This window comes from Thermobia domestica, chromosome 2 (assembly GCF_964235325.1).
Source record: "Thermobia domestica chromosome 2, izTheDome1.hap1.1, whole genome shotgun sequence".
NCBI classification, from domain to species: Eukaryota; Metazoa; Arthropoda; class Insecta; order Zygentoma; family Lepismatidae; genus Thermobia; species Thermobia domestica.
The window spans coordinates 181,958,912-181,971,314 of record NC_137455.1 but is presented as its reverse complement, the minus strand read 5'-3'; the positions used below and the strand labels follow the sequence as shown (position 1 = coordinate 181,971,314).

The following is a 12,403-nucleotide window of genomic DNA, read 5'->3' as shown; positions in this document are numbered from 1 at the left end:
CAAATTTTACAACTGGGCTTAAGGATTCGTTACTTCTGCACTGGACACCTCTTGGTGGTGCCCAAATGGCTTTAAACAACGACCTTGGCCGAATCAGGAGAAATTCACATAAATTAATCCACTAACAATCAAATATACTCGAATTAAACTTTGCAGAAACCATTTAAATTACTAAAACTCATTGAGCGAACAAGAAAATGAAAATAACGTCGAATATTTGTTACATGTAATTCCAATCTTTAACAGGGAAATCAGTACCTATCAAATTTTAACTCCAATTCGATCTTTTCAGTTCCAATTCTAGATTTCAACTCAACTTCGCTACCGCGAGCTACAAGAGACACGGCAGTATGAGGTCACGCGGCTGCGTTCTTGAAGCAGGAGACCTTGAACTTACAACTCTTCGTTCTTACAATAGCTAGTTGAGGGAAAAACAAAATTTTTCCACAGTCTAGTAATTTTCCCAATATAAACAATGCTATTTTTATTCGTTTTGCGTTCTTTCTTTTTATTTTTTGTGAAGTCCTATTCATCTTTACTTTTATTAATATTTCATAATAGTCATTATTATTTACTTTCTTTTTAATTTTTAGTTCTTCTTTTCCTCAATCCATTCTTCAGCTGGACCATTAGCAACATACACAGTCTGTCCAAATTCCAGTAGCGTATCCTATACTTGCGGTACCATCGCCAAAATTCTACTACCCTCGAGAGAAAAATTCCAAAAGAATTTTTCCGTTCCAAACCAAAGCAGTGCCGATTATGGTGGCTGAAAAACTCATACAAAAAAGGACAATAATAAAATGCATTAGAAAAAATTCATAATTTTTATATAAATATATAACTAACAATTCAATTCCATTCTAAAAGTCTCAACTAGTTTTTTTTAGTTCTTTCAAATTCAAATTTCGAATTAATCCTTCATAAAAGATCCTTAATTTACATCAAAACTAATATTCTCACATTTTTAAAACATTAAAAATAATTTTTGTTACATTTCACTTTGGGCGGGCAGATTTGCTTAGTGGTTTTCAAATCCCCTGAGTTTTCTCATTTAGGTTTTTAAAGTTGAAGAAATTTGGCTTGTGTGTGTCAAGCAAACCCGAGGTTTTTACCCCCTTGGTTTTGGTAAAAAAAACAGCGAAACACCAGTAGTTTTTCGTCTGGAGAGTTAAATATCTCAAGGTTTTTAAAAATGGAGATATTTGGTCTACGGTGAAAAAACCCAAGGCTTAAATACCTAGCACTTTACTGGGGGAAATTTATCCTACAGGTTGGATTGTTTTTTCAGACGGAATAATTTCCTGTAATCAACCTGGACGAAATAGACCACATCGGTTACGTGGGTGACGTTATTGAGAACCAGCCACACCAAAGAAATTATACAATGCGTGGCAGAGTAGATCCCTTGGCAGTCTACAGTAATGAAGAATTTGGAGATCGTTTTGGCTATACCAAAGAAATTTTCAGAGCATTAATGCATTTGATTGAAGAAGATCTACACAAACCAGTACGTAAGCATGACTGCTCCACAGATTTACAGGTATTGATTACATTACGCATTCTCCGCACAGGCACTTTTCAACGAGTTGGTGGTGATTTGGTAAATGTGCATCGCACAACTGCAGGAAAAATATTTCACAGTGTAGTTGCAATTATAGCTAGAAGAAGGCCCCAGTTCATAAAAATGCCTGCAGGAACAGAAGTGCCTGCGGTGAAACTGAAGTTCTATGAGGACTCACAATTCCCTGATGCAATTGGAGCAATTGATTGCACCCATATTCCAGTTCTGTCACCCTCTGGTCCAACTGCAGAGTTGTACAGAAACAGGAAAGGGGTACATAGTATCAATACACAGCTAATTTGTGATTCTAATATTAAAATATTAAATATCGTTGTACGGTGGCCTGGCTCCACCCATGATTCAACAGTTTGGAGGAACTGTTCCCTGAGAGTCATAGCCGAAGAAAGAAACCTTCCTGGATTATTGATAGCTGACGGTGGTTATGCTTGTTCAAGCTACATGTTAACGCCTATTCCAAATCCTAAAAACGCTACAGAAGAAAGATATAACCATGCTCACAGGAAAGCAAGAAACGTTTGCTGGATTCTATTCGATTAGATAGACAGGGAAAATAATACTTTTCAGTCACATGTACAGCAAGTCGGTGGATTTCAAGAAAAACTCTGGGTATTTCACCCCACGGTTGATAATGAGCAAATCTCTTCATTGAAAAACCCCGGGTTTTCGCAAAAATACCTCGGGGGCAAATACCTAGTGTTTTACTAAACACCAGAGGTTATTTTCCCCACAGCAAATCTCCCCGCCCTTTGAGTTTTTTTACATTAGATATATATTTTTATTTGTTTATTGTTTTGCGCAAAACAACTTATAATTTAATATCAAAACATTACTTTCAATTATGACTTCTTTAACAAATTTACAGTTAAAACTTTTTAACACCTTAAAATATTATAAATAATATCATTATAACAATAGACATTTACTTTTTAAAATTGTTACAATTCAAGTACATTTATTGGTTAATTTACCTTTTTCCGACATTTATTTTAATTACACCAACAATGATTTTTTTAATACTCAATTGCTAGCATTGTTTCCATTTCTTCTTGGGAAATATTTCTTTATCTCGGAAACATGAACTCATCTGAAGGAATCTCTCGAATTCTCCAAATCAGAGACCAACACTGTGCTCGGAGCCAAAAATTTCCGAATAATATATGGTCTTTCCCACTTCACACTCAATGGCTTCGATACCTTTTCAGACAAGAAAGACTTAATATGGGGTTTAATCTAAATCTGATCATCGACATTTCCTACTACTGGACCTTTCATTTTAGCAAATAATTTCCTTCTATTCATCCATGACTTCTCCATATTGACAAGAGCTCGAGTCCAACTTTCAGAGTTATTAAAATTCATAATTTCTGGGATATTAATCTTCCATCGAGATTCTAGAGGGGTGTTAATCGGACGTCCATAAAATAGCTTGTATGGTATAGACTTTAATCCAGAATGTTCGCAAAGATTGAGAGCAAACTGTAACTCAGGAATAAACCGCGACCAGCTTGTTTGTTTATCTGAACAATAAACATGAAGAGAATGTTTCAAAGTTTTCACGAATCTCTCTGATATGCTTGCGTCAGTGTGGTACGGGCTTATTTTATATGCTCAGTATCCAAGCCAAAAAGGAACGTGTTAAAGTGATTTGGTACAAATACTGATGCATTGACAGTGGAAATTGACTCTGGTAAACCAAGTCATCTGAAACTTCAAGAAGGTGATTACAAATTGATTGTGAATTTAAATGCCTTAATTTCTCAAGAAAGACAAAACATGGCGCATTATCTACTCCAATCACTATAAATATGTATCCATTGGAGTTGGAGAGAGGATCAACTATATCGATCATAATATTTTCAAAAAGTCTAGTAGCAAATGTTGAGATTAAAGGTCCCATTTTCCTTTGATTATTATCCTTCACCAGCTGACATTTAGAACAAGTTTTAACATATTCCTTCATATTTTCCACTATCCTATCCCACGTATAGCGTCGCATTACCTTTTTTAAAGTACGAAAAATCCCTGAGTGTCCCCCGGTCAAATGTTGATCATGAAAGAATTCAATGATCAATCGCTGAAAATTTCTAGGAATTACAATTTTGTATAGAAACGTTAATGCTCTACTTTTTCTCATTAAAATTCCATTATTCATAATATAATTTCTAACATTCTCTCCGTATTCAATTCTTTTCATGATGTTTCTCAATTCCTCAACTTCCCTCTGCAAAACTTCGATTGGTTCTTTTACGAGAGGAAGATTCCAGCTATTAGCTATTTTTAAATTTTTCGTCATAAAAGCAAGGCCAACTGGACCGTCCACTTCCACAAACTCAAACGGATCATAAACATGTGTTAAAAAGTCTGCAACTACATTCTCATGGGATCTAATATGCTTAAGAGTGAAATTAACTTGACAAAATGTTTGTACTAATGGCCCATGTTTAAGAAGTCGCTTGGAATTTCCAAGTACCCAAGAAAATGACTTATTATCAGTGAAGACCACGAAGTCATTGACTAGGTAGTGGCGAAATATATAAATAGTTTTTACCAAACTAATGAACTCTATGACGTATATACTTGTGTGTCGGTCAGCTTAAGTTAATCTTTTACTTAAAAAAAGCAATGGGAACTAAGTTATTATGCTACTCTAATTGTGAAACTAGCCCTCCAATGGCTTTCCGTGACCCATCAATCGGGACAAAAGGCTGCTTCCAGAGATCAGTCGTCTTCAAAACATTTTCAATCAATAAATCTTTTAATTTATTTAATGTTTTCTGGTGTTCATGTGTCCAAACAAAAGGTTTTTTGGGCCATTTCAATTCACTAATGGGTGTCCTTACTTCTTGCAGCCCATTAGCAAACCTCGCATAGTAAGAAAAAAGCCACAAATTTTCTGTACACCATGTCTGTTACGAGGGAAAGGGATATTCTTAATCGCTGCAATTCTCATTGTTTCCCCATCTGCTATAAATCCTAAATATTTAATATTTTTTTCTAAAGAATAAACTTTTGTCTGGTGAAATGGTAACACCATGTTTTCTTAATATTTCTAAACTAATTTAAGCACCCTCTTATGCTCTTCCACCGTATCTGTAGTTACTAAAAGATCATCGAAGTAAATCCTAACTCCTTGATCTTTCATATCACCCAATATTTTCTCCATTGCTCGAGCCCAAATACAACCACCAGTCTTTATACCGTCTGGAACTCGAGTATATTGATAACTTCCACGAAAAGTTACAATCGTAGTGATCTCTCTCGAGATTTTATGAAGGGGAATTCGAAAATATGCTTTAGTCCAATCGGGCGAAGAAAGCCAAAGCTCCTCCGCTAAACTAGACAAGCATTCCTCCAGATTAGGCGAAGGATAAACATCGGCACATATCAGCTTATTAGCATTACAAAAATTTCCTACAATACGATGAGTACCATTTTTATTTCCCACCAAAAAACTACTTCCATAGTTAGAGTGATCCACGTCCACTAATATACCCTGTGACACAAGATATTCTATGCAATTATAAATTTTTTACTTTACTTTTAGCAACCGGAAAGGGAGGTTCTTTGAATAACTTTTCTTCTTTGAGATATAATTTTGCTTCAAAGTTATTAATACAATCCACTTTATCATTGATAATATCCGAAAAGTCGGAACGCAACTCACTGATAAACTCCAAACTTCTGGATCATCTCAATCTAAATCTTCCGAATTCCATTTTTGCTTTTATTTTTATTGTCTGAATTGACGTTCGAAATCGCATTATTGTCAGTAAAATCTTGAAAGTTCTTTGATTGTTCTAAGTCAATATCGGAGGTGGTAGAGTCACTATCAATTACATCCTTTTACACAACTGTAATACATTCCATCATTTTCGAACCATCTTCCTTATTTCCTTTTTCAAATTCTTCCTTTCTTTTTCTTCTATGAATTACATTTTATATTTTTAACATTACAAATATTTGATCTGAAATATAACACAACTGTATTAAACATGATAATAGTAATCTGTATATTACGGTTGTGTACATTTTAGAATAAAAAAGTCGAATAATCTATGATAGAAGTGATTGTTGAGATATGCTTCCCAGAACTTATTCTGTTAACCCCACAAACTTCAAAATTTTAATGGATTTGATGCTATACCAAAATATGTAAAAATAATCAAAATACCGGCAATACTGAAAATGAGTATAATTTGGAATAAGTTCCGAAAAATATTTATATAATAACTCTTTCTGATTTCTTCTAGCTTGGTTTCTGTGGTCGTGATCAAGCAACAGAAGACATAGGGTTTGTTCTCTTTTCATTTTTCAATGTGTTGTGGGCCAGTGTGTACCTCGAAGCGTGGAAGAGATATAGTGCAGAGTTGGCTTATCGTTGGGGCACATTGGACCAAAGAGATGAATTGTTGGTGGAGCCTAGACCTCTTTTTACAGTAAGTGTTTATTCTCCTTTGAAAATTTTAATTTCATTTGACAATTTATGGTAAGGAATAATATAATTTATTAAGCCCATATTAATCAAATATATATGATACCAGATGCAGATTTAAGATTTGGTCAAGTGGGAAGGTAAACATCTCGTACATGTGACATTTTGTATATTGTAAAGTACTATCAAGTAAGTAGCATGAAGTTCTATTTATGCAGTGCAAATGTCCACCTCAAGAGGGCTCCTGTACTTGAGACTTTCCTTGAATACGAATCTGTATGATATAAAACTTGATAGATTACATTTATTATCATGACCATGTTTATTTACGATTTTATTTATTTATTCCTGAACATAATTCTAGATACAGCTGAACAGCAGTTTCTACTGGGATATCCAATAAATCTATGGGATAATAACAAAATGCAATAATCATATAAACAATAACATCATCTAAAGTAATAAGAAGAAAGGTTGGCGGTAGCAGACCAGAATTTATCCACTAAAATGACGTTTACAATAAGACAAATTCTGACCAAAGCATATATTAACTAATAAATAGTAACGTTACAGTTTATTCTTGAATTCGTTAAATTATCTTTGCCTTCATCAGACACAGACACAATATTAGATATTGTGTCTGATGAAGGGAAAGATAAGTTGCCGAAACTGTAACGTTATTATTTATTAGTATGCTTTGGTCAGCGGTAAGGAGTAAAAAGATAGCAGAATATTGAGGACCACGCGCAATTTCTATGACCAAATGTTTCACAGAAGGTTGCTTTCCCTCCTCTTGGAAAACGATTCGTATCTCCTTCACCTAAACCGAATTCACCTAAATTTAAACCAAAAGATCACATGTATCTTTTATTGTATACATGAAGTTCGAAAGTTAAAATAAGTGGCATTCAGATAAAATGACGTTATAGTTCAAAGCTGTATGCAGCTTCAGAATTAAATAAATCTATGATTGTATAGGACATTCCGTTGCATAATTTAGGAAGCCCGTAGAACGGAGAATGTTGAACTATTGAAAGTGTAGGTCACACTATATGAAAAAAGTTGTATGTTACGTGTTTATCTGAATGGAACTCGGAACTATAGGATCTGTGATCTTTTGTGTGATCTTTGTGTGATCTGATGTGTGATCTTTTGGTTTAAATTTAGGTGAATTCGGTTTAGGTGAAGGAGATACGAATCGTTTTCCAAGAGGAGGGAAAGCAACCATCTATGAAGCATTTGGTCATAGAACCTGCACGTGGTTTTCAATATTCTGCTATCTTTTTACTCCTTACCGCTTAAAACAAATTCTTTTTCGTAATTAAGAACTTCTAAGAATGTACAATACATTTTCGTGATCAAGTTGCTAACGCACACGATTCCTTTACTCGTCGATACCCCTGATTAAGATTCCCCTGATACAAACTCGAGTAGTGATTTAAATTCAATTTTAAACAGTAGATCGTGTATCATATAGACTCGGTGTACTCCAATAAACCAATTAAATACTGCATATTTTGGCTTTTTATGTGGATCCATACCGTGAAAGTATCTAAAGAGATAGGTTGGTGTGTTTTAGTATAATGTCAGTGCCATCAACTTAAGACATTTATTTAACTGTGTTGCAGATTACTATGTTCCTAAAAATAATTATGAATACAAATTTATAGATTTACAATAAATCGATTCACACATTTGTCATTCTCAAAATATATTTCTAGTACCTAAAATCTGAGCAGGTAAACCTTGATTTGCTTATAACACAATCATGTTTATTAAGGACTAAGGTTTACATACTACGACTTTCCATATATATTATATAATAAACTACAGAAGTTATATAACTGTTGATGGAATGTATTGTAAGAAATTCTCTGGAATTTTATGTTTTAGATATTACTCCTTTACAGTTTGTTTCACAATCAATTGGCTAGAATATGTTATATTTATATAAATTTGTGTTTAATTATTTAATATGTTTTTACTTGTAATGTGTTTATGAAATCGTGATTATTAACAGAGCTTTTGAAGTTTCATGTACGTTTGTATCTATCTCTATCTATCTGTATATATATGTATAAGGTGCAGTCAAATGAAAAGGTCCATTTCCACGTGCAGACTTTATTACTGGATAGAGCTATATATAATGATCATTGCTGTTGAGGCACTTATCCCACCTTGACACAAGATTAGAATGCCCTGGAAGAACTTCTTGAATTGAGTACCACTCTGTCACAGCTTGCTGCACTTCTTCATCCGATCTATAGTGGTATCCCCGGGGTGTTTCTTGACTGACTCCAAAATGTGTAAATCACAAGGATTCAAGTCAGGATTATACGCAGGGTTGTCTAGCATTTCCCACTTCCACGACCCCGAAACATCCTGTGTTTGTTTGGCAACATGAGACTGGGCATTGTCATGCAATAAAATGCTGTCCTTTGTGAGGTTACCCCGCCGTTTATTATTGATTGCTAAACGCAGCCGACGGAGAATGTCGTAGTATATATTAGCGTTTATTGTTTCTCCTTTGGGGAGGAACTCAACTAGCAGAGGACCTCTGCTCGTTGAAGAACCCAGTCATCATGACCTTAGCAGCTGATGTTGTGGAACGAATCTTTGGTTTAGATGACCTTGCATGCCTCTACTGCATACTCTCACGTTTTGATTCTTGTTGAAAAAGTGGGCATACGGATTTATTTCCGGCAATGGTCTTTCTAAGGGAATCATCGCCCTCGTTCTGATATTGCGTCAAATGGTTCAGTGATATTCCCATTCTGTTGTGTCGCTGTTCCTCGGACAAACACTTGAGGACTCATTGAACACAAACCTTCCGGTAATCAAGTCTATTGCGGTTATATTTCATTTTAGTTTGCAAGTTTGCATAATATTTGTAATATCCAATAAATAGAACAAGTGGACTTAATAGAACATAAGTGGACTATTATTGCCTGAACATCACTGCCTTTTATAGTTTATGGAAATGAACTTTGAAACTATACTCAGAATCTGAGTTATATATTCTCTCGTGGCTATATATTAACGTACATGCTGACGATACGTTCGTAGTGAGCAGACACGATAGTGAAGATGAGTAAGCGCATAAGATTTGTTTCAGCATTTGCTAATACGACTGATTCTCCGTGTCATCCATTGTCAGTGTCTGTATAAGCACTTCAACTAAAGCGGGCTTTTTAAAGTTAACCCTTCACTTTCTATCTTTCTTTTTGCTGTACAGTTTGCTGTCCACGCCAATAATGCTGTCTGGAAAACTTCAATGTAATGTTTATACGTCATTTGATAACGTAGCACAGAGTGAATCAACTCAGCTGTAACCTAACACTAAAGTAATTATAAGTGTTTATTTCCTTAGCTCCGTCATGGAATCGATATTTGAAAAATAAGAAACATGGACTGCACAGCATTAGCGAGAAGTAGAAGCGCAAGCTCGAAATTTGAATTGAGAGTTTTTAAGTATTTGGCTTTCGATTTGACCTCGATGCCAGAAATCGGGACCAACAACAATCAGTTTCTCGTATGATAGGCTAATACGTAGTTTTTTTAAGTAAGTTTGGTTTAACCGACAATTTTAGTGGTTTTCGTTACATTGAAGTAGGTTTTCTTTCGCAAGGCTGTGTGTAATAACACATATGGAAGATTTCAATTTGAGCGGAAAAATTAACATATACTTGTGATCATGGCTATCACTCGGACCGAATTATTAAGTAAATACAACATTTAAATACGTTTAGAAAGGTTAGGTGTGTTGTATGCATGTCAAACAATATATACATAGTTATTGTCGGTACATTTATTGAATTAATAAATCAATTATTTATTACAGCTGTCATATATTTATGTGTGGGGGGAAGGCATTATTGTCTCATTTTGAATTATTGCACCTTCAGATTATACTTCAAATTGGCCTAATTTTATCCCCCCCCAATATAAATTGTCTAATTCGCACACTGTACGGAACATTGTTGTTTCTCCCAATTTGATGACGTTTCGTGACTTCTTCCGGTAGTGCACCTCTTTAGATAGACCCCTTTCGCTAATCCCCACAAGGAAAAAGAATCCAGACGGAGGAGAGCAGATCTAGGTTGCAGGCAAGCCATTGGTGTAGACTGTGTTTGCTAATATCCGTCGGCTATCAACCAATCACCCACGAAAATCAGTTGCGAAATCATCTTGCATAATCAAAGGATGCAATGTTGTTGTATGAGAAATGATCAGCCACACGTGATTTTAACGTGTTTCCATATATCATTCTACATTTCCATAGGTACATTGCTGTGCGGAAAAAGAGAAAAGACGAACAATAGAGAATAATATGGTTTCGCAGCATACTGTTGTCTTCGGACATCTCTGAACATTTTCATCACAAATGTGCGAAACCTCAATAGTCAAGTAGTGAATTTAGAAATAATAATAATAATAATCTTTATTTCAGTGTCGCTAACAGCTTGTTGACAAAAATACAGCACAATGTGTAGTATCAGAGAACTACATTACGATGGAATAATAATAACAGTAATAATAATAAATAAGAAAACGGTAATGAAACATAATGTAGATAAAAGTCAATTGAGCAGAAATAATTCCTTGTCAACGCTGTAAAAATTTGCCAAGCTCTCTATCTATATAAAATAAGGAAAAGCTAAGAACATCAGTCTTAAAATTACACTTTAGCTTAATGTTGCTAAAAGTCTTTGCTTAAAAACTATCAGTCAGATCTCACAAAATTTTCACTTGCTTAATACAGTAGGTCTAAAATTATGTACTTATAAAATACGTCAATTTTTTTAAAAAATTTCACCATTCCAATTCAAAGGAACTAAAATCGCTACTTCTTATGCTATGACTTATTGTACTTTAAAATATATGTTTCTTAAACAGTATTCACTGATGTATACATTATCTAGTACTTTTTGCATGCATACTTCATCGAAATCTTTTCTCCTATTTGTAGGCCTCTTCAAACCCAAATAATCATTCCAATATCAATAGCTATCTGAATAGCAGCTCATTTTCATCTTAAGACATAGCAGTCGAATAAAACATTTTTGCGTAAATTCTATATTTTTTGTCAAAGTTTTAGAAACGCTGTTCCACATCACCGAACCAAATTCTTCTAGTTTTGGTTTTACAAACAATTTATATAAATATACCTGTGTTTTCTTTCTTTGAAATACAGGCCACTGTTTAAAAATAAAACCTACTATCCTTCTAGAATCTTGTATAATACAATTTATATGGTGTGGCCTCGCGTAGCGTAGTCGCTAATGCTCTCGCCTTCGGTGCAAGCGGTGCCGGGTTCGATTCCCGGTGGGGTAACTTGATCGAAAAAGTGTAACACGCTTTTTCAGGCCATTCACCCTGAATGAGGTGTTCCCGGGTTTTCCTCATTCACACCAGGCAAATGCCCAGGTCCCAGGCCGTTTCCTTCCTTCCCTTTCCCCGGATTGTGTGCTCGTCGAGAGACGTCATCCCTCAAATCTTGAAGGGCTAAATGGCCTTAGATGCCGAAAACCCAGAAATCTAAATCATAAATCCCAATTTATATGGTAAGAAAACTTTAACTGGCCGTCAAATGGAATATCTAGATCTTTAATAATGCTTATTTTCTCTATTTGTACACCATTGACCTCTATTTACTGACATAGTATTGAGTGTTATTTGCGTATATCATAAATTTTGTTTCCTCGCCATTAATTTTTAGAATTATCACCACGTGTTTACTGGATTTAAGCCTTGCTGTAGTAAACAATTATCAAATTCGTTGTTGACTAATCTTTAGAACTTCATTTCGTCAGTATATAACAGCATGTTAGAGTATTTTATTTTTGCCCCGAAGTCATTTTAAAATGAAGACAATAAGAGGAAATCCAAGGGCGACCCTTGCGGTATCCCATTTTTTACATAACCTACACAAGAATGTACAGACCCAATTTTAACTTCGTATATTCTATTTGACAGATAGCTTTCAAACCAGCGAATATACAAAGGTGATAAACCAATACTCAATAACTTGCTAGAAAGTGTTTGTAACTGACAGAATCAAAAGCTTTTGAAGTATCTATGTATATTACATTGACTTGCAATTTAATTTTCAGTTCGTGATAGCTAAAGTCTATAAGATGGATTAGATTTGTTAAATTGACTTCCTCTTATAAAAACTATGTTGAGACTCACTTAAGATATTTCTTGCATTTAAAATATATGTGTTTATGTATAATTAGTTCAAATAACTTCGAGAATGCGTTGACAAGAGTTACTGGCCTGTAGTCACTGGCATTCTGTCTATTACCTGATTTATATATCTTAACAACATTGAAGGATATACACCTGTACGTAATGAAATATGTTTGCGAAGTTAATTGAAAGTT

At 34.6% G+C, this 12,403-nt stretch overlaps 1 protein-coding gene across 2 annotated transcripts in view; it reads left to right on the top strand.

Moving 5' to 3' along the window:
* The window catches only part of wwk (anoctamin 8 white walker), a 246,261-nt gene that overhangs the window by 182,244 nt on the left and 51,614 nt on the right, over positions 1 to 12,403 (top strand). For both annotated transcript variants that reach the window (XM_081748153.1, XM_081748155.1), the window contains exon 7: positions 5,836 to 6,021. In XM_081748153.1, coding sequence (XP_081604279.1) covers positions 5,836 to 6,021 — 186 coding nt within the window. The remainder of the gene's footprint in view (positions 1 to 5,835; positions 6,022 to 12,403) is intronic.